Genomic DNA, 24,636 nt, shown 5'->3' with positions numbered 1-24,636 from the left:
TGCAGAGAGCCTAAAACAGTAGCTGTGAGGTATGAACCTCTCCATTCATTTCAATGGCTACGGATGCCGATGTCAACGTAGATACTTCAAACGTCGAAATTGTTAACTATTTCACTGCTCATGAAAGCAGGTCAGAAATGAGTGGAAGTATCTTGTATAATAAAGATTTGCCCTATCACTTCCCAAAGTGAGGAGGGCAGGAGTGTGTGTGTGTAAAGGATGCCTATATTGATAGTTGGGCTTTTGACTACAAAGCAGGTGGTGTGATGGGTTTCATTCTCCTGAGAGAGGGGCTCAGGTTTCAGAAGTTTGGACAGGCTGCTGCTCCCATTACTAGACAAAAGTGCTCAAATCACTCTTGTGACTCTCTTCTGACTCTTTGATTTTTTTCAATGTTCTGGACACAGTATTCTCACCAGTATTATCTCTCTGCTACTGTTTTTTGTATTAATTCCTCTGTCCTATCTTCTCAGGTGTGCTCTCAATTCATTATTGGAATTGCTTGGAAAAGTGTGCTTGACATCTGTTCATCTGATTAATATTTTTGTTAGGTGACCTTGTCTTAAAAATTGGGCTTAGAATCATTTTGACATCATGTGCTTGGAAAACTGAAGCAGCTGATATTCAACAGAGCAGACTTTGCCTAGGTCTCTTTCTCCACTGTCCAAGCTCGCTCATGTCCCCATCAGGACACATGGTCTACTTTGTTTGCAGGTCATCAGGTTAAGGGATCCACTGTAGTTACAGAATTCTTTGATAGACTTCTTATCCATTGGCATTTGTTACCAACCCTTTTTTGTCCTCAGCCTCTGACACAGTGGCTCCCGATGAGCTTCTCCCTGACGTGAGCATCACAGGTCATGTTGATATGCGGACAGTTTGTGGCAGATGAAGTATGGAGGGAGAAAGGAGTAGTAGTGGGAGTCATTTGCTTAGAATTGGAGCAATCAAATTTTTGCTGTCCTATCCCAAGGATTGTGATGGAAGCTTAAGCTTTTTGTGTTCCTCAAACATGCTTCTTATAGTTTAGGCCAGCAGAAGTGCCCTGCATGGTGGGTATCCTGCTAAATGTAGGTTGCCTCCACTTGGATACAGAGTAGTCTGTTCTGTGAAAATTTTTCGTCCACTCTGTGAATATTGGAAAATTAAACCTGAATCAATCTGGGGGTCTCTGTGACAGCAATCACATTTGGACAGGACAAATACTCCCTGCTTTTTCTAGTTGAGTTTCAACCAGCCTTACTTATGGAGATTCCAGAGGTGCTATTAAGTGGGGAAGGTTTGTGGTGTTAAGCTTAGTAAGGGATCAGTGTAGCAGGTGCACTGGCATGTGTCTCAGTTTCTTCTCCTCTATCTTGACTTTATGCATCTAGAGTAGCCACGGTTCTACAGTGGGCATCTTCAGGACTGATCCAGGGGCTAGGACCAGGGGCTGGGAGTCGGGAGACCTGTATTCTGTTCAAGCTCTGATACTGATCTGTTGTGTGTCCTTTGGCAAGTCACTTAATCTCCATGCCTCAGTTTCCCCATCTCTAAACAGGGGATGATACTTACCATCCTATGTAAAATGCTTTGAGATCTACAGAGTTCAGGCATTACTATTTTAATTGTCACTGTTTGTATTATTCCCCTTTCTGTTGTTCATAATACATACAAACAGATCCATCATTCCCTTATCTAATGGTAATGTTGAAGAGAAGTAAAACACCTGTGTGCTGCTGCTTCAGTTCTAGCTTTGCAGCTGCTGTTACTGGTAAGCATTCCCTAGCAAAACATGGGGAAATGTATACGTGTGAGCTACTCCAGAGTAGTGCAAGGATGATGTGACTGACCATGAATAAAACAATTATATGGCATGTACACAAAATGGTGTTAAATGCAATAACTAACTGAATCTGTTCTAGTTATTTCAGGGGTTACTTGTAACACTAATAGTTATAAAGTTTTCAGAGACAGTCATGAGTTTCAAGTTGATGGTAGTCTTTCAGCACAGATTTTCTTCTCCTAAGTGTATTTAGTTAAATAGGTGTTAACAAAAACAGAGTTTTAAACACCTGAATAGCATGTCTCTTCTCATCCCTGTCAGGTTTCACTTCTTTGGTACTTTTGGTGGTGTTATTTCAATTTATCAGTTGGAATCTTCTAAGACAGACAAGCCCTGCATTTATAATAGGGGAAACAAGCAGTTAACTTATTTTGTCTTAAGGCATGTTTGTAACAGGGGGCACTTCACTCCTGTGCTCCAGGATTTGCATTTGTTGCCTGGTGTGGTTTTAGGATGTTTGTTTTAACTTATACAACCATAAATGGGTGGGATCCTGGTTTCTTCAGAGACCTGCCTGTCTCTTTGTGTCATGTGATTGTTTTTGCAATCTGAGGCACTGAAGCTAATGCCCTCCCTGCATTTAATTGTGAGGGGGCTGCAGGCAGGGCTTCTTGAGTGTAAGGGCTTGTCTGCATGATTAAGTTAATTTGGTGCAAACCCTTGTGTGGACACATTCATTTTGGTTTGTACCAGGTTTATTATTATTATTTTTTTTAATAGATTAGGAATCTGTTTAAACTGATCCAAAATAAGCCACTTTGTCTTGAAATGACACTGTCCCCAGGGGTTAGCCTGTTTACAGTCACACCTTAAATTAAACCAGTTCAGTTCAACCTTTTTGTGTAGACAAGATCTAATTGGCGTCCTACCTCAGCATTCATCAGATCCCAGATGTTCTTACCTTCAGGTTACTGTGTGTGGCTTGCTTCTTTTGCCGTGATTGTTCTTGCATGTGGGAAAGGGATGAATGCTTGGGTGGGGCTGATGAGGGACATTTGCAGGAGGTTAGGACACATGGTTTTGACCGTCTGAATTGGTTTAATGTTGTAATACAATATTTGTCTGTGTGTTTGGAGCACAGGAAGGATTCATTTTAAAATCAAAGTAGATAAATACAATTACATAAGCTCAGGGCAGCAAAATGCAGCCCATAGGTTTTTACAGTTTAGCCACCCTCTGATTTAATATCTGACTTCAAGTTCCAGCATGCAGTGCTCCACATCAATCTGAGCATTCTGGGACCCGTATTCTCCACAGGCTGTATTTCTGTCTTAAGCTTGAAGCTGTTTGCAAACTGGTTTATTTTATCATAATTTCATGCAGCTTCTGGGCTCCTGGTAAGTTACCAGCACAGCCTTCAGTTGGGCAAAATTTGGGCCTGCCTTGGGCTCTAGTTTTTGAAGATTCTCTAGTGCACTTTTCCTGCCATTTATGGGCTTACACTTTGCTCTGGGGACTCCAATGCTCCAAGCCAAGTTTTTTAATTACAATCGTTGCAAAGTCTCAAAAGCTTAGATAACATTTGTGGCTCCTTACAGTCAAGTTGAAAGGCTCTGGCATGACTTTGCCATAACATACACAGCCAAGCAGCAGTTGACCGTCACTTGTTTAGAGAGGGTTATTGAGCTTTTCAGCCCCGACTGTCATTGTGTAAATGTCCTCACAGGAATCTCCTTCTGCAGCCTGCCTGTGCTGTACCCGCAAACCCCATGTGAGGCATACATGCTGCTGGCTTGAATTTATGTAAGGCCTGACACATGCTGCTGCACAGCACTTCGTGAGCAAGGTCCCTGATCTGGGCATTCCCAGCTTCAGCCCTAGTGCACGGATGCCTGTGCTGGTGCAAGGACCCAGACTTAAGAATCATTGGATAATCCACTATTGTTTGTAATGCAATTGTGGTTGCTTGACAGCATCATGTCTATCACCGTTTGACTCTCTCTCTGCGCTCTTGGCCCCGCTTTGGATGGAGCTAAGCAGCCTTGCACCTCAGCAGGATAGGGAACATTAGCTGCTGCTGAACTGGCAGTAGAGGAGACAGGTTTGTATACCTTACAAATGCTTGTTTCTCACTGCTACAGTGATTCTCTCAGATGATACAAAACTACTCAAGATAGTTAAGTCCCAAGCAAACTACAAAGAGCTACAAAAGGATCCTCAAAACTGGGAGACTGGGCAACAACCTGCAGATGAAATTCAGTGTTGATAAATGCAAAGTAATGCACACTGGAAAACATAATCCTAACTATACATATAAAATGATGGGGTCTCAATTAGCTGTTACCACTCAAGAAAGAGAGCTTGGAGTCATCGTGGGTAGTTCTCTGAAAACATCCATTCAATGTGCAGCGGCAGTCAAAAAAGCGAACAGAATGTTGGGAATCATTAAGAAAGGGATAGATGAAACGATAGAAAATATCATATTGCCTCTATATAAATCCATGGTAAACCCACATCTTGAATACTGCGTGCAGATGTGGTTGCCCCATCTCAAAAAAGATATATTGGAATTGGAAAAGGTTCAGAAAAGGGCAACGAAAATGATTAAGGGTATGGAATGGCTGCCGTATTAGGAGCAATTAAGACAGGGACTTTTCAGCTTGGAGAAGAGACGACTAAGGGGGGAATATGATAGAGATCTATAAACGCATGACTGGTGTGGAGAAATTAAATAAGGAAGTGTTATTTACCCCTTCTCATAACACAAGAACTAGGGGTCATGAAGTGAAATTAATAGGCAGCAAGTTTAAAACAAAAAACAGGAAGTATTTTTTCACACAACACACAGCCTGTGGAACTCCTTGCCAGAGGATTTTGTAGAGGCCACGACTATAACAGGGTTCAAAAAACAATTAGATAAGTTCATGGAGGATAGGTCCATCAATGGCTATCAGCCAGGATGGGCAGGGATGGTGTCCTTAGCCTCTGTTTGCCAGGGTAATGGACAACAGGGGATAGATCACTTGATGATTACCTGTTCTGTTCATTCCCTCTGGGGCACCTGGCATGGGCCACTGTCGGAAGACAGAATACTGGGCTCAATGGACCCAGTATGGCTGTTCTTATGTTTCCCCTTTCCAAATCAAAGCCTTTGTATTTGCATTTTGTTGAAGATGGAAATTGGCACTTTCAAAAGCAAAACATTCTTCACTGAATACAATGAGAATAGAGTCCAAATGGCAAGAACCGAAGCATTGTAAACATTTTCTATCTGGTCCTCTTTCTTAGGTGCACCAGGAGATGGCCTGTGACAGTCTTCATGAATCTCTTGCTGATTTCTCAAAATTTCTCCTTCGCATCTAAGAAACCTAATAACTTGCATTTATAAGAAAGGGGAAGACAGTTATTGGAAGTGGATGCAACCAAGCTGGAAAGAGGCCCAGTGAGCCCCCTTCCTGGGATTCAGAGTCCAAACTGCATCTTCAAAGTGCTGTCTGCTCAGATGTTTTTACAGTACTAGGGCAAGCTCCACTACCCTGAGTCTGTTGAGCTGAGCTGAGAGGCTTGCTCCTGCTCAGACGAAAATGCTCTGTAGACATCCTCCTAGAGGCCTTGGTTTCCCTGCACCTGTAAATAAAAATATTTCTACATCTAATCAAATTCTGTACCAGTTGTCTTCTCCAAAATGGTCCCCAGTTACTGATTCCAATTTTTGCATCTTTTCATTAGGTGCTTCACTGCCCTCTTTCTTAGGTCCAGTGTAATTTAGATGTGTGTTTGAGCACTTTGATTTCCTAGTCATTGATAGGGCCCTACCAAATTCACGGTACATTTTGGTCAATTTGGTCACGGTCATAGGATTTTAAAAATAATAAATGTAATGATTTCAGATATTTAATTCTTAAATTTCATGGTTTTGTAATTGTAGAGGTCTTGACCCAAAAAAGGAGTTGTGGGGGGGATTGCAAGGTCATTGTAGGGGGGTTTGTGGTATTGCTAGCTTTACTTCTGTGGTGCTGCCTTCAGAGCTGGGCAGCTGGAGAGCAGTGACTGCTGGCTGGGAGGAGCAGCAGTGCAGAAGTAAGGATGTTATGGTATTGCCACCCTTACTTCTTCGCTGCTGCCTGCAGAACTCGGCCCTCAGTCAGCAGCCACCACCCTCTGGCTGACCAGCTCTGAAGTCAGCAGTTCAGAGGTAAGGGTGGCACAGTATGGACTTGCCACCCTTACTTCTGTGCTGCTGCGGGCGGGGCATTGCCTTCAGAGCTGGGCACCTGGTCAACAGCTGCTGCTCACAGGTCACCCAGCTCTGGAGATAGTGGAGAAGTAAGGATGGCAATACCATGACCCCTCTAAAATAACCTTGCGACTCCCCTGCATTCCCTTTTGGGTCAGGACCTCCAATTTGAGAAACGTTGGTCTCCCTTGTGAAATCTCTATAGTAGAGGGTAAAAACACAGAAAAGACCAGATTTCACAGGGGGAGACCAGATTTCATGGTCCGTGACATGTTTTTCATGGCTGTGAATTTGATAGGGCCCTAGTCATTGAGCTGTCCAGGGGGCTATTCCCCTAGGCAGGAGCATGAAGACTAAATGCTTATTGTGCCAGTACTTTGGGCACAGTGGTGCCAATTTCAGGTGTAGAATATGAGGACTTTTTATATCAAATTGTTGGTACGTAAATATAAAGTCTGATTGGTCTTTTGTTGGTGAAAGGAGCTGGATTAACAACCCTAGAGTCTGAAGTCCTCTCATTTGTCTGCATAACTGGTTATAACAGAGCCAGTGACAAGATAAGCATCCTGCATATTAAGCTTTGCAATTGTGCCTCATCCCTAACCTAGAATACCTCTAGGGATCAGAGGAGAGTTCAGTCTCTGTGGCCTATTCAGTCTGTAGCTTCTTTGCTTAGACTCCTGACAAGGATGATGGTTGTCATTTTTTTTTTCTGAGGGCAGGTCTATGCTAAAAATGCTCCATCAGTGCAGCTACACCACTGTGGTACTTAAGTGAAGATGCTCCTACGCTGATGGGAGAGAGCTCTCCCATTGGCAGAGTTAATCCACCTCCCTGAGAGGTGGTAGCTATGTTGACAGGAGAAGCTCTCCTGTCGACATAGTGCTGTCTGCATGGGAGGTTAGGTCGGTAGAACTGTGTCGCGTAGGGGGGTGGATTTTTCACACCCCTGGGTGATGTAATTATACTGATATAGGCCTGTAGTGTAGACCAGGCCTGATTTTGTGGGGACAGTCACGGTGGGGATGCTGAGCCAGTGAATTGTAGGTCGTTTGTCAGCTCAGATGTCTGGTGGAATTGGCAGCTCTGCTCCTCTTTCTCAACCTCTTTCCCCAGGTTGCAGGACTGTTTGAAAGGTTTGTGCAGGCAGCTCTGTGCAAACTGGGGAAATGATTTGGGATCACTTGTTCCATAATGCTGATAATTCAAAGTCTGTTTGGAATGTACCTTAGTGCCTCCTGCCCTGCCCCACAAAAATAAACCCAGGAGGTTTCAGAGTAACAGCCATGTTAGTCTGTATTCGCAAAAAGAAAAGGAGTATTTGTGGCACCTTAGAGACTAACCAATTTATTGGTTAGTCTCTAAGGTGCCACAAGTACTCCTTTTCTTTTTGCGAACCCAGGAGGTGTTTTTCAGTTGATTGAGGGAGAGCAAATGTTTCTGGGCAAGGTACATTTCTTTAGTGTTGACAAGATCTTAGTCACACCTGACCTGAAGTCAAACCAGTGATCTAAGCGTGAGAGGCTTGGTATTGTCAATGTTGTGAATCATTTAACTCCTTTAGTGTTTTTAACCGTGATAAATTCTGGGATTGTCCAGCCCAATACTTTTGCAGTCCCCCTTACATGGTTTTCTCCACCTTTTTCACAATGATCCTGAAAATATATCACAATTACAGCTGTCTGCCTATGCAAAGGAATTGGGTAAGAGGCTGATTTCCTGGATGGCCTGTGCCAATCCTCTTCTGTGTTTGGTTAGGTAAATAATAACAACAACCACAATAATGCTTTGTACTTCCAAAGCTGCTTCTGTTTGAAGATCTCTGTGGTCTTTACAAACAATTAATTTAGCCTAGCAATACCTCTTCTGAGGTAGACAAATACAATTCCCATTTTTCAGATGTGGAAACTGAGGCTCTGAGATACGAAATGACCCATCACAGCCTCAACAGGAAGACCGTGTCCGATCTAGGAATGGAACCTGCGTGTCTGATATCTCCCAGTCCTCTTCTTTACTATCTTGGGTATTGGTAAATTCCTGAGAAATAGTAATACTGTAGCACCAAGTTACCCATCTCGAGGCCCTGACACCTGTTCCACTGTTGCATTATAGTGTTCCTTTGAGTAAAGATGGTGAGGATGTGAAGAGTTTGTGCTCAGCATTCATTCAAAACCCAAGTAAGGAGTACAGCAATGTGAGCAGGCTTGTGCAGGTGATGAGGCAGAAGCTATACTTCTGAGTAGCCGTCCTAGAGCATGTGATTCTAAATCCCTTCTATTGTGTGCCTTCTGAGTGTGTTTGTGCTGCATGCTAAGGTCGATCCAACAAGTAAGCATTTAAGCATCTGAATAGCACGTAAGAGTACATGTAACTAAGCATTGTAGAGGGTAGTCAAGATTGTGATAGAGTTTTCGTGACTTTATTGTGTAGAAATATTAGATATGCAGCAGAAACATAGAAATTATGTAGTATTTGAGTTATTCAGGTTGGTTTGCTGATTGGCTTGATTAACATGGAAAAAGACACCTGCTTTTAAAAAATATTTGGTGTTTCACCTTTCTTTGGATCCTTTTGGGGAAAAAGTATAAGCTCATGGGACTTGATTTTTGCTTCATACATTCCTCTGCATCTGCTAAGTCAGGATGGGCAAACTTTTTGGCTCTCGGGTCACATCTGGGTTGGAAAATTGTATACAGGGCCATGAATGTAGGGCTGTGGTAGGGGGTTGAGGTGCGGGAGAGAGTGTGGGGTGTGTGTGGGGGTGCAGTGTGCAGGAAGGGTCTCAGGGCAAGGGGCTGGGGTGCGGGAGGGGGCTCAGGGCAGGTGGTTGGGGGCTCCGAGCAGGGGATGTGGAATGCAGGAGGGGGCTCACGGTAGGGGGTTGGGGTGCAGGAGGGGGTGTGGAGTGCCAGAAGGGGCTCAGGGCAGGGGGTTGAGGTCCAGGAGGGGTTTGGGGTGTAGGCTCTGGCCTGGTGCCACTTACCTCGAGCGGCTCCGGGGTGGCAGTGGTGTGCAGCGGGGCTAAGGCAGGCTCCCAGAAGTGGCCAGCATTTCCGACAGAGGCTCCTGGAGGTGGGCTGGGGCAGGCGGCTCCACTGTGCACTTCCCTCACCTGTGATACCACCCCCGAATCTCCCATTTGTCGCGGTTCCCCGTTCCTGGCCAGTGTGAGCTGCGGGGGCAGTGCATGGAGCCCTCTGCCCCTCCTCCTCAGGGGTGCAGGGACGTGGTGCCAGCCACTTCTGGGAGCGGCATGGGGCCAGGGCAGCCAGGGAGCCTGCCTTAGCCCTGCTGTGCCACGGGGCTGGCAATCCCGCGGGCTGGATTGAAAGCCCTGACAGGCTGCATCCAGCCCGTGGGCCTTTAGTTTGCCCTCCCCTGTGCTAAGTATATACCACTTAAAAGTCAGCACCTCTTCTTTCTCTCGTTTTTTCTTCAGTTTGACAAGTTATTCTTTTTGCAATATGTCATCTTAAAGCTGAGGTACTAAGTATTGTCTAAACTAGTCATCCCTATAGCAATTCAGATGACAGTCCTGTCTGCATAGAATGACAGTGTTTCCATTGCTAGCTTCTACAACACAGCTAGTAGCTGACAGAGACAGACTCATCTGCACAATATTCCAGTAGTGTAGGGAAAAGTTCTCTGAGCTAGGAACGAGGATACCTTGAATTCAAGTCCTGCCTTTACTGGCCTTAGTTTTGATTTGTATGTACTTCTCTATTGTAATTAATAATGAAAGTTGTGACCTCAGCCCTGGATAGCTGTCAATTATAATGTACTGCACTCTATCCTTTGCAAATAAAATAATGGGGAAGTTATACAGGCCATGTTAGATGCAGTGGGGAACAGAACTGAACTGTAGCCATTCTGAGATGCTGTCTTTCAGATTGATTGATCCACATATATGTGCTTTGGGTATCCTGCCTTTAGCCACAACATTACGCTGCACTCCCAAAGCTAGGCATAGATATCTGGCACTTACAATGCAACAATATCGGCTTGAGCACCACAAGCACCCACCCCACCTTGGTACAATGGTTGGATCAGTAATGGGCAGTGACAGTGAAGGGGCCCAGGGTAACATTCACTTTCCGAGCAACCAGGTGGGAGTCCCACTAGGGCTGAGTGATTGTGCTTTTATTAATACTGGTAAACTGAGGCATGCCATACACTGTTCAGAGAACCCATAGCAGGAGAGACTCAGTGGGGGCCTGAACGAGGGGTTAACAAAGATGGGAAGCTGGATTTGGGGTTAGGACTAGAGTCTGTTATCTCAGGAAGGGTCTATGACCTGTTTGCAGAGCCTTAGCAGAACCCAAGAGAAGCATTTGGGGTTAGAGATATAGACCCTACAAGGCACTGCACAATCTGCTGCTGAAGCTCATTCCATGCTTCCAGGGGGTGGGGAGGGGCCCAGATGGGGCCACAGCCCAAGCAGGTCTCTGGAGAGGCCCTGTGTATGACAGGGATCTTAGAGGGTGGCCTGGCCTCTTGCAAAGACAGAGACAGGTCAAGGAAGAGCAAGTCCCTATGTTGTTTGTCATGATTGTGGGAAGGCAGCACACGCTAAAAGGTGCGGCCCTACTGAGAACTTTTGTCCTTGGGAAGAAGGACGGTGGCAAAGGGGAAAGCCTGGGTCCCCAGTAATGGACAAAACCGAGACAGTCCTGAGCGTGGAGCATCCAAACTGGGCAAATGGCAGCAGTGCTTAGAGTCTCAGCTAATTAAGGGAGATACCTTGGCTCCACACTCAGCCTGGGATTTTGAGAGCTTGAGGTCTTGTATAAGTAACTAGGAGAACCACGGCAGGCTCAGGAGCCTGAAACGACATGGCTGGAAAGGGAATTAAAGAGGTGCTCAGTTTTTAGTGTCTGTGAGTGCAAGAAAAAAAGCTGAAATTGATACTCTGCCCTCCAGATCCTTGAAGTTCAAACAGCTCTAGAAAATGCAGGCCTAGGTGAAGGGACTGGGCACTGAGGCAAAGACTCAGGAGACCCAGGCCCAGACCCAGACCCAGGAACTGAAGCAGAAGCATTCCCAGACTGTGGAGGAGATGACCGCATTGGAACCAAGCTACATGTGTGCAAGCAAACCTTGGGAGGGAAATCATGCAAGGTGGCCAGTTAGGTGAAAGTGCTTTTTCAGGATAAAAGGGACAAGCAGAATGAAGTAGGGACCTCGGTCCAAGATTAACAAGGGAGATGTACACCAAGAGTGACAGTGCAAAGAGAGAGGATGGATGAAATTACTGAGTGGCTTACTGGGTTACTAGTAACTCAGAGGTCTGAACCAGTCGGACAGCAAGCTGATTAGGTTAGCAAAAGACTGCAGATCTGGGGTTACAACTTAAGCAGGATGCAGGAAGAAACATAATCACTTTGGAGAGCAATGACATGAAGGAAAAGAGGTACTTGCGGAAATGTACGTCTGCCTTGTGATAGTAGGTGGCTTACCTGGAAAGATGAAACTCCAGTGACAAGGCTGCATGGCAGTATTGTATGTCCCATAGACTGACTTGGCCACAGACAGAGCAGGGAAGGCTTGGCAGTGGAATTAGATCCCTAGCAATCTGGAAGAAAGGCAGGAGGAGTTGAATAGCTGCTAGCCCAGGAGAAGAACTTCTTCAGTGTGACATGTTGGGACAGAGGCTTGGGAGAGGAAGGCGAAAGCCCTCTCCCAAACCAGAGCTGGGCAGAAGCTTTGGACTAGAAGGTGGAGCTAGAGCATCTCAATAAACAAATGTAAAATGTATAAAGATCAAGGGTTTGAAGAGATTCAGAGGTGCAAGGTTAGGAAGAATATCTGAGTTGGAGACAGAAAGAGATGTGGCTTGGAACAGCAGATAATGGAAATGAAATAGAACCTGGAAGCTGAAGCCAGCAAGCTCTTGAGACTGGCTGGAAAAGCTACACCTTTGAATGTCCTGGCAGCAGACAGCAACAATGGAGAGAAGAAGCCCAGCTTCACAGAACGCAGTCTAGAGCCCAGCAGATGTGTGACCAGAGCACTGAAGAACCCATGAAGATTTGAGATAAGCAGAAATAAGCAGTTGTCAGGTAGGGGGTCAGTGCAGAGTTGTTAGTGGACAAGTTGTGCATCTCTTACAATATTTCATTGAGAGAAACTGGCAGACCAACAAAGGAGGAGGTGTCCTGTGTAATACACAGCTGCTTGTTGTGGCGCTCTGTTCCTCTTTTGTGGTGTCTGGGTGACGTACGGAGGCTGATAAGCCTGCTACAGTCTTGGCTAGCAGAGCTGGGTCTCTAAGCTGCTCCTACTGTTAGATCCAGGGTTCCCAATCCAGGTTTGATCCTTGCTGCTTATAAGCCACCCATGGGCACAGCACTGCACCATGGACGCAGAAGTGGTGTGCAGGGCGGGTGTGTCAGAGATTGCAGTAGCTCCTATCACTACCCAGCAGACCCACATAGTAATGGACTGGAGAGATCTGGGGAGAGGGATGCTTCAGGCACCGGGCTGAAATCCTTGTACAACTTAGCAAACGGACAGATTCAGATGGTGGAGTGTCTTTGGAAGGTGGAAGATGCATGTTCCTCAAGGAAAAGAACCCTGGCAAAGGCCACATAGAGTAAGTAGGAGCTGACCTGCCTCGGAATAGAGAGAGAAAGGGGACCTGCAGTATTTGTGGCTAGAACAGGTGAAGTTGACTAAGCCCAGTACTGAAATGCTCCTGCACAGCCAGTTCATTGAGAACTTGAAGAGGCTGGAAGCTGAGATGCTTTAAAGAAATAATTGGAATTGGTAAAGAAGAGAGAATTGGGTTACTTCAGGAGCTAGATCACCTGGCTGAAGGGTATACTGGCTGACCAAGAAACCTGTTCTGCATCAAATACTGTAGTGACTTCATGCTTTTTAATATAAATAGATCATCACATTTGCCTGTTGCATAGTCCATTCATTTGCAAAGTCATTCTGCCTTTTATTCATTGAAGGACCTGGGGATTACAGTGGATGAGAACCTGGATATGAGTCAACAGTGTGCCCTTGTTGCCAAGACGGCTAACGGCATATTGGGCTGCATTAATAGGAGAATTGCCAGCAGATCAAGGGAAGTGATTATTCTCCTCTATTTGGCACTGGGGAGTCCACATCTAGAGTATTGCATCCAGTTTTGGGCTCCCCACTACAGAAAGGATATGGACAAATTGGACGGAGTCCAGCGGAGGGCAACAAAAATGATTAGAGGGCTGGGGCATGATTTATGAGGAGAGGCTGAGGGAACTGGGCTTGTTTTGTCTGCAGAAGAGAAGAGTGAGGGGGGATTTGATAACAGTCTTCAACTACCTGAGGGGGGATTCCAAAGAGGATGGAGCTAGACTGCTCTGAGTGGTGGCAGATGGCAGAACAAGGAGCAATGGTCTCAAGTTGCAGTGGGGGAGTTCTAGGTTGGATATTAGGAAAAACTATTTCACTAAGACGGTGGTGAAGCACTGGAATGGGTTACCTAGGGAGGTGGCGGAATCTCCATCCTTAGAGGTTTTTAAGGCCTGGCTTGACAAAACCCTGGCTGGGATGATTTAGTTGGGGTTGGTCCTGCTTTGAGCAGGGGGTTGGACTAGGTAACCTCCTGAGGTCTCTTCTAGCCCTAATCTTCTATGATTCTAAGTTGCTGTTGAAGTTTTCCTGTGTGTTAGTTTGATGAAATTGGGTTGTATGTATTGTTTTCAGTATCTGTTGGAGATGGAAGTCAAATCTCTGTGGAGTGCTGGAGTGTGTTATTGACAGCGTCGTAGGTGATGTGTAAATTGCCAGGAGTGCAGGAGACTTTTTTCTTTTGGTTCTACAGTGTGTATTCTGATTGCAACATTAACGATAGCCTATTAAGTTTGTGTCAGTATTGTTAGCATGATTTCTTTTAGAACTTGCACCTGTAGAATAATTTTAGCTGCTACTGTATCTTTCAGAGAATTGGAATAAAGGGCAAGCACAATATCAGTTTATCCTGGAGATTTTAGCTACTTAGTGTGAAATTTAATTTGCAAGTAGTGGACTGATAATTCCATGTGCTCAGCTTTTTAACATTGTAGTATAGTTGATTGTGTAGTGTTTAACGAACCTTTTCTGGGTAAGTAGTTTATTTACTGCATGGTGAATGTGACTGTATATTCTATATTAGGGATTTAGGTTTCTTATCTGAGGAACGTGACGCAGCGTTGCCAACCCCAAGCATTCAAAAATTGAGTCAGTCCTCTTCCCCCCTCCCCTCCCCAAATTATGAGATTTTAAAGAATAACTATTCAGTCGTTTTTATTTGTCTTCTAAATTTTGAAATCTTTTAGGGTTCATGTTTTCTAGCTTTTCCCTGCAATCATCAGGACTAGGGGGAAGAAAGAAGCTGAGATTAGGAAAGAAGCTGAGATTATTACTTACAGGGCTCTAGAAGCTGGGGCTATCAGAAAAGCGCCAAAATTTGCAAGACTCACAATAAAATCGTGCTTTGGCAACACTGGAGATATAAGAAATTAATGCTACAAATCAGATGTTTACTACAGTGCAGATGGGCAGTACTGCTGATGATTGGTATAATGTGAATGGACCTAACATATTTCATTTCCAGATTTTTATTTGTGAACACTGCATGAGTTGGATATTTTGTTCAGTGTGTGTGAACTGGAGTAACATCAGTTCTCAAGTTCTTTCCATTTATACCTGAAAGGAACTGAACAGATCACTAGGACTGAGGAGAATTATTCCTGGTTGAAGCCTAGTTGGTGGGGGTGGGGGTGAGAGTGAGAGTGGAGAGAGAGGAAAGACTGCAACTGCCTGCATAGAGAAGTATCTTGAAAATCAGAAATAGGGTATAAATCCTTAGTCTCGCAAATGGTGGGTAGGTTAGCCATGTAAATCACTTTTACATACTCAAAACCAGGGGAGCACTGTCTGCCTCTTAAAGGAGAAATGTAATGTAATTTACCTTATTTCAGCTGAGAAAACTTGTTTGATTTAGTCTGATATTTTTATTAGTGCAGGTTTTAAAAGACCTGGTCCTCCATTGTTGCACAGATGTTAACAAACTGAATGTTGCTTGTTAGGAAATGCTAAGTAAAATACTGTTCGACTTGATGAAATATTTTCAAATGTCACTTACCTCAGTCAGAAACTAATTAACATCTTTGGCTTCATTGGGACACTGTATCCTCCTTAATGTCTTAATCATCAAGAATGTGACTTGCTACTGCAGAAGACCTATATTAGCAAAATTGTTTGAATGGATTTGCCAAGGTATCCACGGAGTTATGACTGCTTTATTTTTATTAACTTGACAATGAAGCTAACACTCTCATAAGCTGATTCCCTCTTGACCAGATCTGGCCATTGATTGATTTCTTTCTTGGCATTTTGGACAATACAGAGCTGTTGAAAATGCATGGGATGTAAATGAAGGAGATTGAGATGACTGCACTTCTTGTTAGTTTCTCAGGATAACACTTTGCCCATGAAACCCGTTTTATTCAGCATTTTTAGTCTCTAATAATGATAATTGAAACGTGACTTTTAATAGTTATGCAATTCTGTGACTTCCAGTGAATGAACTAGAACTTATCTTTTTTGCTTTAGGCTTTCAGATAAACTTCTGTGAAAAGGCACAAAGTAAGCTACAAATTTTATAGTATTATGCTACTTTTATTTTTATTTTTTTATATCAGTCTTGGTTCTGGGAATGTATCCACTGTTGTTCCAACTAACCAACCATGGCAATTATACATTGATTGAGCTTCCATTTTTCATATTGCTTAAAAAGTTTAAAAACAAAAACAAAAAAACCACAAATGGTTTTCTATTAGGCCATTGGTTGTAAAACTTGCACGTCTTTTACACTTACATGTCTGTAACAAGTGAATAATGAACTAGAGGTACACAGATAGTCCTGTTATTCATTGGAGTTTCACACACTGCCAAACTCCAGTGGAGTATGAATCAGGTGGGATTTGACTTTTTGAATTGCAGCTGCTTTATTAAACTAGAAGTGTTCCTCAAAGAACGCTTTGCTTCTTATGTAACTTTATATTAAGAAAAATGAATTAAGTTAAACAGTGCAACATATTTGGATCTGAGCACCTAAAAAGTTCCTTGTGTAGGTAATGGTCACATTGATATTGATTTGGATCATTGTTACTATCTGTGCACCTCTGTGGAAGGAGGGGAGTAATGTAGATAAGTTCCTAAACTTGGCTGGCTATTTCAATTGAGGCTAGACTTTTGGAAGGTGAGACTAAAATCAGTCATTGCAAAGCAATTTTTGATGACTAATGGAAGCTCTTTAGGATTAATTTTTTTTTATTGTTTCTCTAATGGCTTTTCATACTTTGCATTGCTATGTCACTCAAATCACAGTACCCTTCACAATTGCCTGTCATGAGTTAGTGGAGTTTTATTGGAGACCAAAACATAGTTTTGATGGCACCTCTATTTGGTAAATGTTCTGTAGTTCAGTAAAAATCCACTCTGCATCTCATTCTGCATTTTAAATATATATTTTTAATTTTTATTTGCACTTGATAAATATGCATATTTATTTTAACTGAAGTCAGATATCTAGAGTTAATTGCTAATATTCAATAATTGGTGTCTTGGAATTTAAAGACTGATATCCAGTATACATGCTCGCTAGAAAAATGAATATAAACTAATTTATTTTGAGATGCTCTAATGAGAATATCCTGCATTGTGGGTTGACAGGGTTTATATGTCTGTTAACTGCTATTTGCAGACCACTGCGTCTCTGTTTGGAAAACTTTTACAAGGCATGCATCTGATGAAGTGGGTTTTAACCCATGAAAGCTTATGCCCAAATAAATGTGTTAGTCTCCTCGTTCTTTTTGCTGATACAGACTAACACGGCTACCACTCTGAAACCTTTTACAAGAGGTACACTTACAAAAGATTCAGTGCATAGCAGGCCAACTTGAGTCACCACTGTGCCAGTGGGACTGAACTGGAGAACAATGCATGTCCTTTAACAATATGGTTTGTCCTAGAGTGTGGCAAATTCTAAAGTTCCTCTGGAAAGCAGTGTTTTCAAATCCATTTTATAAAATAAAAACTTTACACAAAACTTACGTAAAACTCCCAGGTATTCAGTCTTCCTAGTGAATGCCTAGCTGATTGCTGCTCAGATCAAAACATGTTTTCTTAAAAACCAAACAAGCAAACTGACCCCCCCCTCCCCATAACGTCTGGTTAGTTTACTGTGATGATAAATGGGTGTTCCTGGACCACAGGTGAAACAGTTTGTTATACAGGGAATTTCTTTCTGAGAAAAGCTGGCATACTAAGTTCTGACATCAAACTTGACATTTTAGGAAAGGTTGCCTTAATATTTGCTCAGGACATTGTCCTTAATCTTGTGTCAGCCTCTTACAGATCCTTTTCTGTACCATGGACACTGAAAACTTTCTGACCAGAAATACCTCTGCAGAGTTTGAATTTATTTATTTACTTATTTCTCCACTAGGGACTCTTGCATAAAACCAGGATCTTTTTTCAGTCCACATGCTCCAACTTCTTATTCCCCACCTGCAACAAGAATGTTCATGGGGAAATAATCTTTTCCACTAGACGTGGTCCTGCTGTGTCAGAGGAGTCTGGCTTTGTGAAGGGAATAAGCAGCTGAACTCTTAAACAGAACACAGGTCCCTGATAATGAAATGAAACAAAAGTATGGGCTCGGCCAGCAGAATGGTATGTATGCAGAGCAAGGGTCATTCCAAAATTTCACAGGAAGCACAAGCGTGCAGACAGAGATCTCCATCAGTGAACTGATGAGAGGACCTCAAAGAAGGAAGTTGTCATTTTGCCCCCTGAAGGAGTTGAGAGCTTCTCAGGTAGGAATATGCTAAGCACAGAGTAAACCAATGAGTAAGAGGGAGACATCTTTGCCAGCCCAGTGGAATAAAATGCATCTATCATCTAAGAGCTTGGAAAAAATCATCTGGGCTGTGTTTCTGTCAATGACCTATGTACTGTGTATGCCAAACATCCCAGGAACACAGTGCTAGGTCAGCCAGTGGGGACTCCAGAAGAAATGAAAGTTTTCTTTAAAGTCATGTTACTGTATGTTTGAGGTCCATTAATTTGGGTGAAAGCTGTTTTGTATCTGCGTCTGAAGGCTGAAATGTGATTTAGTACGATCTTCTTTGGCAGTGATGTGCACTCACCTTGGATGATGGAGACAGTCCCCCTAGTATATTGTTGAGATGGAGGATGTAGGGGTATCTGTTGTGAGTTGCTTGCAGTTGCCGTGTGGAGAATTTACAAGGTAGTGTTCCAGTTGTGCAAACACTTACACACGTACATAACATTAAACATGTGAGTAGTCCCATTAAAGTCAGTGCATCTGCTTACATATTTAAAGATTTTGCAGGATCAGTACCTAGCAGCAAATACAGAGGCATTCACAGGGGCTGAACTCAAACCTCTTGCCTGTTTATCAAAGCACCTTAGTTCATCTTTAAATGCAGGTGGAAAATAATAGTAGATTAAAAATAACTGATCTGTATTCAGAACATTTCACTAAGGAATAACTATCCATGTAGATCTTTCAGTTCCTGCACACTCATCTGTTTCAATCATTACATATACAGGAAATGTTGGCAAAAAATAATTTTGAACTGAAAACTTCACATGTAAAACTTCCTTGGAAGCTTGTTACATCTGGCAAAAAGAGCAAGGCCAACAAATGGGTTTACCTGCCTCCTTAATCTTGATCAGTCCTTGGAAAATTGAAAGTGATTTTGATCTTAGGTAAATTAAAATATGTATATTTAAAATTAAAATTATGTATATTCCATAAGATTACTGCTAGTGTCCATTCTTGAAATGAATTCAATTGGCTTACATAATTCAGTTCCTAATTGTTGCCATAAGGTGACAAAATGTGAAAGGCTCAACAGTCTTCAGAGGGAAGTGTTTGAAGAGTCTAAGTCCTGCCACACTATAGACTTCTAAATAAATTGTTGTACACAGCCCTCTCCACCTTGGAAATCTGTATACTAAAGTGGGGGAAAAAATTTGTTGGTTGAGAATGAGGGAGGAAAACCTCTAATGTATTTTGTTGAGACAGAAGTTTTACTTGTTAGCACAGCAGGCCCTCTGAGAGAAGATGCTTAGAAATACTTAAGGGTAAATATCGGTGTTTATGTACTTCTGACAAATCGTTGCTCATCATTTGAGGGGTATTTTGTGCTGAAAGGCGTTTGGGCTTGTGAGGTGAATATTTTAATAAATGAAGTAAGTGAGTAGTTAAAATATCAAGGGAACTTTTTGACCAACAGAATTTGCTAGTTGTCATAAAACAAGTTTTCAACAGAAAATAAGTTTAGTGTGTAGTAAAAATGGCAGACTACTGGACTAAGTGCTTCCCATTATAAATGCTGATTTTTAAAGGGTGGCAATTTTGCTCACTTAAACTTACCATTAAAATAGTTTCCATATGTATTTTTTCATCAAAATTGGGTTTAGAAGAATGTTGGCAGAAGTATTAGCTGAATATTTTGTGTGCATGTTTAGCAGAAATGTCATGTCCTTTTAGAATTGAGAGTGTGTGAAAACATTTCAGTTGTTCTGTGATAGTCTTTGAGCAGGTAAATAATATTTGACTTGTGCACAAATTTTTCAGAAGTGGTCTGCACCCAGCAGCTCCACGGAGCATTAGGAGAGCTGTTGGCTTTTGAGCACTTTTGAAAATCTGACCCTATTTTTTTATGAATACAACATAAGAATTAAATAAGAGGTAAGCTAATTGAATGTACAGTTGTATTACAGCATTCTAGTTTGTTAGTCCTAAATAGCACGCAGCCCAGCTTCTCCTTCTCCTTGGCCTCCTTGCAGATGAGCAACAATTTATACCGCAAATCTATTTTTCTGCCAAAGAAACACAAATTGGACTGTTTATTTGCAGATGTTCTTTCAGTTTTGCATGCTTGAGGGTGGAAAGCTGAAGCAAATGGGTATTGATATTCCATGCTGGGCAAAAGTTGTGCAATCTGAGTTTGTTTGCAGGTTCTCCCTTTTGAATCCGTGAAGTAGACACCTGAATTACTGTTGTATACCCACAGAAATTGGCAATATTTGATCTTAAATTCCCCACAATCCTTTCACAGTATCTGTTTGTTAAATTCAATGTATGTGCTGCACCCTTAAGAATTTCAGCTCTGCCTACTTTGGTGCTTTGTTTAAACTGTGGATTGCTGACTGAGGCAGATGAGACAGTGGTTTTCTGCCAAGCTGCGTGTTAGACACCATTGTGCTAACCAGTCTTACTACTAATATTACTTGATGAGGGGGAAAGCTGCAGTGTGATCAACTTCCTGATCTCCAAAAAAAAATAAATCCAACTTTCCTTTCCCAGCAGCTTGTGCCAGCAGCTTCTGTCTTGTGCACTCAGGCACAGCTCCAGGAAGTAACTGAAAGCAAGATTGAGCATACAACTTCTGTTTCCCCAGAGAAAGATAGCCTGTTTCCATTTCCCTTTGCATTTTTCTCCAAAGATGATATCAAAAATATTAAAATCCTCTGAATACCAAGCAGCAGGGTCCAGTTGAGCCTGAGTGCACAGCCTCTCACCTTCAGAAGCCCTAAAGTTGATATCTGTTTGCTCTCTTGCTGTGTTGAAACGGTCAGAAGGGGAGAGGCCTGTTCCCCAGTCCGGTTCTTTTATACACTTTTTCCATTAACCACTGTTTGCTGATAAGTATGTGTGTGTGGAAAGCCAAAATGAAGAACATTGTCTGTCTTCAACAGCCAGGAAAGTGGTCAAAAGACCTTTTATAGTTTTATCTGCATTTTGTCTGTTTCTGGGGTGATTGTTTAAACAATTTGAAGTACCTCTTCTTTGATAATTAAGGCAGTGTTCCAACTCAACTTTATTTTTCCTGGTTGAGAAGCTGTGGAATTTGCTCAAAGCTGTTAGAAGTGTTGTCATCATCAAGAATTCTTTTTCAGGCTAGCTGTTTTCAACTGTTGCTACTTTGTAGGTTCTTTCTTTAATACTACATCTTTCCCATGTTATCTGTTGTACTGTATTGTATTTATAAATTACCAGTCACCATCGAACCATCCTCCAAAAGCCTTCACACGTGGTTCTAAACAGCCACCTCTCAACATGTCTAGGTGGCACCACAGAACAGTTACACAATCCTGTAGTGAAAATATAAACTTTTTGGCAACAGCTTAAGGCTGTTCATTAGTTTTAACATTTGTATGTCTGAGTTTGAATTCTTCTTCTGTTCAAAGTTTATATAACTCCAATGCAAATGAATTGGATAGCGCTTACTGACTTTTTCCACCCTCAGGTTCCACAGCAAGGGGGTTACAAAAAGCCTTTAGGAGACTGTTCAGCAGCCAGTCAGATCCCCAGCTGGTACTCTGTCATTTACATTCAGATGTAAAGCATCTCTTGTTTGGGGATTAGGGACAATTGGAGGAGGCTAGGAGTGGAGGATTCAATCTAGACTGCAAGCTCTAAAAGAAATTGAGGACACGCATGAAGCTGGGAACTGGAACAAGTGCTGTCTTCTGATGCAGTTTTTTTAGGGGCTTTAGGAGGTGATAATTTCCTAAAATTGAGGTTAGAACTGGAATTCTGTGTGTACCAGGATAAAGGTCTACCCTTGCTTACCTTTTGTTGGGGGAATTGGTTATATTTGAGCACAAAATGGTGCGTTCCATGGGTTTTAGATTTGGAGATCTTCTGCGATGATTGTGTCAGTCAGTGAGATCAACTTACTAGATCTTGCAGTTCGATAGGAACCCTAATAGCTACCTTCACCTTTTTCTTGACCAGAAGTGAATGTTGGAGGAACAGTACATCTTATTGAACTAGATCCCAGAAGAAGAGAATCCAGAGCTCTTAATAGAAGTGCTACTTGCAGATTGCAATTTATATTTCTAGAGCCAAAACCTTCAAGGTGTCTCATGTAGACATCTTCAGAAGCACATTGGATTTTTAGTCCTCTGCAACTTTACATAATAGGAAAACCATTAAATCCCTATCTTCCTGCCTTGGTTTGCAGAGTGACCTGACACTGCAAGCTGCACTCTATTATTATGCATCCAATGAAGTGAGCTGTAGCTCACGAAAGCTTATGCTCAAATAAATTTATTAGTCTCTAAGGTGCCACAAGTCCTCCTTTTCTTCTATTATCTATGAACACTTATGCTTCAACATCCTGTTGTAAATAGAAATATTTGATTAAGCTTTAAGACCAGTTGTGATAATTCCTTTGTTCCCAATTAGTTTCCTTTCAAGGTGCCTTTTTTCCTTGCACTTTACTTTACTTTATCTCATTAACAACTTGAAAGTTCTGTTTTCAAAGCTGCAGTAACTGTAGAAATTGTACAGTGTCTTATGTTTGAGACTCAAACAAAAGGCCTCTGATGGCATCTCACAATGACTGACTCTTCCATGCCAAAGAACTATGTGAAACAATCCATTTTGTTTCTTGAAACTTTGTATCGGGGAAATTTGTGCATTTGAACAAAGACTAAGCTGTCATTTTCAAAGAGAATGGAAAAGCCCGGTGGTACGGATGCATACTCACAGAAATCTGTAGTTATGGTGACAGCCAGTTATATACCCCAATTTGGAATGGAGGACAATGCCACAAGACTCAAGAACCATCAGTACCATCTATGAATTCTAAGGGAGAACAGTGACTGAAAGCTATCGTATTCTGTTTCCAGCCAGATTGAGAGCACCTTGATATGTTGATTTATAAGTAACTAGTCAAATCCTTCCAGAAATGCAGTGCAGTTATAGAGCAGCAGGAAGCACAATTGAAATGCTGTTTGTTTCTTGACGGTTAAGAAAAATGTAGGAAATTAGATCTAAACTTATGTATAGTCTCCAAAAATATCAAAGTGATGTTTGTGAGGGAGCTTCCCCAACTTTGAACAGACCAAAAATGACTCAGTTTTTGAGAACTGTGCATTCCCAGTAAAAGTGTGATTTGGAAGTCCATCGGCTCCTGAGCTAGTAATGACCAAGTAAATAAGACCTGCTTCTGAACCAAGGCTCACTACCCCTACCTACAGGGACCTTCTGAGCTAAAGAGTGAGCGTGTGGGCTCTTTGCCTTTAAGAACTGCGACTTGAATGACAACAATGACAGCATTGTCCTCTGACAGACCACAGGGAGCTCGAAGTCCCAGGGGTAGGTCATCCACCTGAGCTTCCTTTAAGAGGAAGACCTCCATGTGAAACCAAACATCTTCTGAGACTTCATGGGCCAGAACAGGTTCTCACCGAAGTTTGGTCTCAAGCTGGTTCCAACCATATGGCATGAAAGCACCTGGTTCCAAAAAACAGAACTTTAGGAAACAGTACGGCACTGACCCTGGAACTATTTACTTCTGTGACTCCAACACCAAGTCTTTTGGCACCAGAACAAAGTTGATCAGAACAGTGCACCATCACTGTAGTGGAGATTGCTACATCACCTTGACAAGATCCAGTTCCTGCACAGCTGTCAATTCTGCGTGGCACTGTTGAGATACTTGTCACTGATGGACCTGCAGATGCACAGACAGCTGCAGCAGCACAGGAGCTAGCAAACAGAGCTGTAAACAGGGGAGTTTGAGTGGGAGTTCTGTTGGAGGAGAATGTATTTGGTTTTGGTTTTATAGTATTTGTATGTGTAGAGGCTTGTAGGGGCTTTGTGCTGGGAGAGAAGCTGAGCCCTGATTCGGGGCTTCTCTGACTAGGGGTCCTAAAAGGCAGCCAGCCAGTCAGGCAGCGGCACAGACAGCTGGAGTGGCACAGGAGCTAGCAAACAGAGCTGTAAACAGGGGAGTTTGAGTGGGAGTTTGTAAGGGGAGTTTGTGTTGTGGTGCTTGTTTGGGGTGTGTGTTTTTTTTTTTTTTTGTTGTGGGTGGTGGTGTTTTGGTGTGGTTTGTGTTTCCCAGATTAATAGGATTTAGGTGGCAAGGCTATGACCGATACAGAGGCAGCAGTGGGAGTGACCCATGTCGTGGAAGACACACTGAGGATGACTGGATGTGGAAGCTGTGGTATGTACATGATCCTGGAGGGGGCACCTGGTAAGAGTTTTGTCTGTATGAAATGCCGTCTGATAGAGCTGATGGAGGAAAAGATCCGAGGTTTGGAGATGCAGGTGGAAAGTCTGGTAGAGTTTAGGAAGGGGTTTGAGCAGATTATGGAGCAAAGACATGAGGTATCTGAAGGGAAAAGCTCAGACTTGCAGGTGGAATCAGGGCTGGGGAATTCTGAGGGGAGACTGGGTGAGGAAAGTGGTCAGTGGAAGCATGTGACTAAAAGAACCAGGCAGAGGAAAAGACGAGCTAGTGAAGGAGAAATAGAGCTCAAGAATAGGTTTGCAGAGTTGGAAAATGAAGAAGGGGCTCAGCAGGTAGTCACTGAAGGTGGAAGGGCAAGGAAGAAGAGAAGAGCGGCTAGTCCTATAGAAAAAGGGAAAGAGTTAATGGAGATTACACCAAATATGAGCCCCGGAGGATACAGGATGGGTTAAAGAGGATTACAAGGGAGAATAGGAATGGAAAGAACTTGCAGCCAGAGGGAACAGGGGATAGACTGGAGAATAGCACCGTCACTAGGAAAAGGCAGGTCTATGTGATTGGGGACTCTTTACTGA

The 24,636-nt window shown here is 42.8% G+C and overlaps 1 protein-coding gene across 11 annotated transcripts in view; it reads left to right on the top strand.

Moving 5' to 3' along the window:
• Positions 1-24,636, top strand: part of MAP2K4 (mitogen-activated protein kinase kinase 4) — a 175,269-nt gene that overhangs the window by 11,841 nt on the left and 138,792 nt on the right. For 9 of the 11 annotated variants that reach the window (XM_074971920.1, XM_074971918.1, XM_074971916.1 and 6 more), the window contains exon 2: positions 15,585-15,617. The exons of the other annotated variants lie outside the window; for them this stretch is intronic. In XM_074971920.1, the coding sequence (XP_074828021.1) occupies positions 15,585-15,617 (33 nt within the window). The remainder of the gene's footprint in view (positions 1-15,584; positions 15,618-24,636) is intronic. 11 annotated transcript variants of the gene reach the window in all.

The sequence above is a fragment of the Natator depressus genome, chromosome 14, assembly GCF_965152275.1.
Source record: "Natator depressus isolate rNatDep1 chromosome 14, rNatDep2.hap1, whole genome shotgun sequence".
Taxonomy (NCBI): Eukaryota; Metazoa; Chordata; order Testudines; family Cheloniidae; genus Natator; species Natator depressus.
Note: the sequence above shows the minus strand (reverse complement) of the source record. Positions and strands in the feature narration are given on the sequence as shown.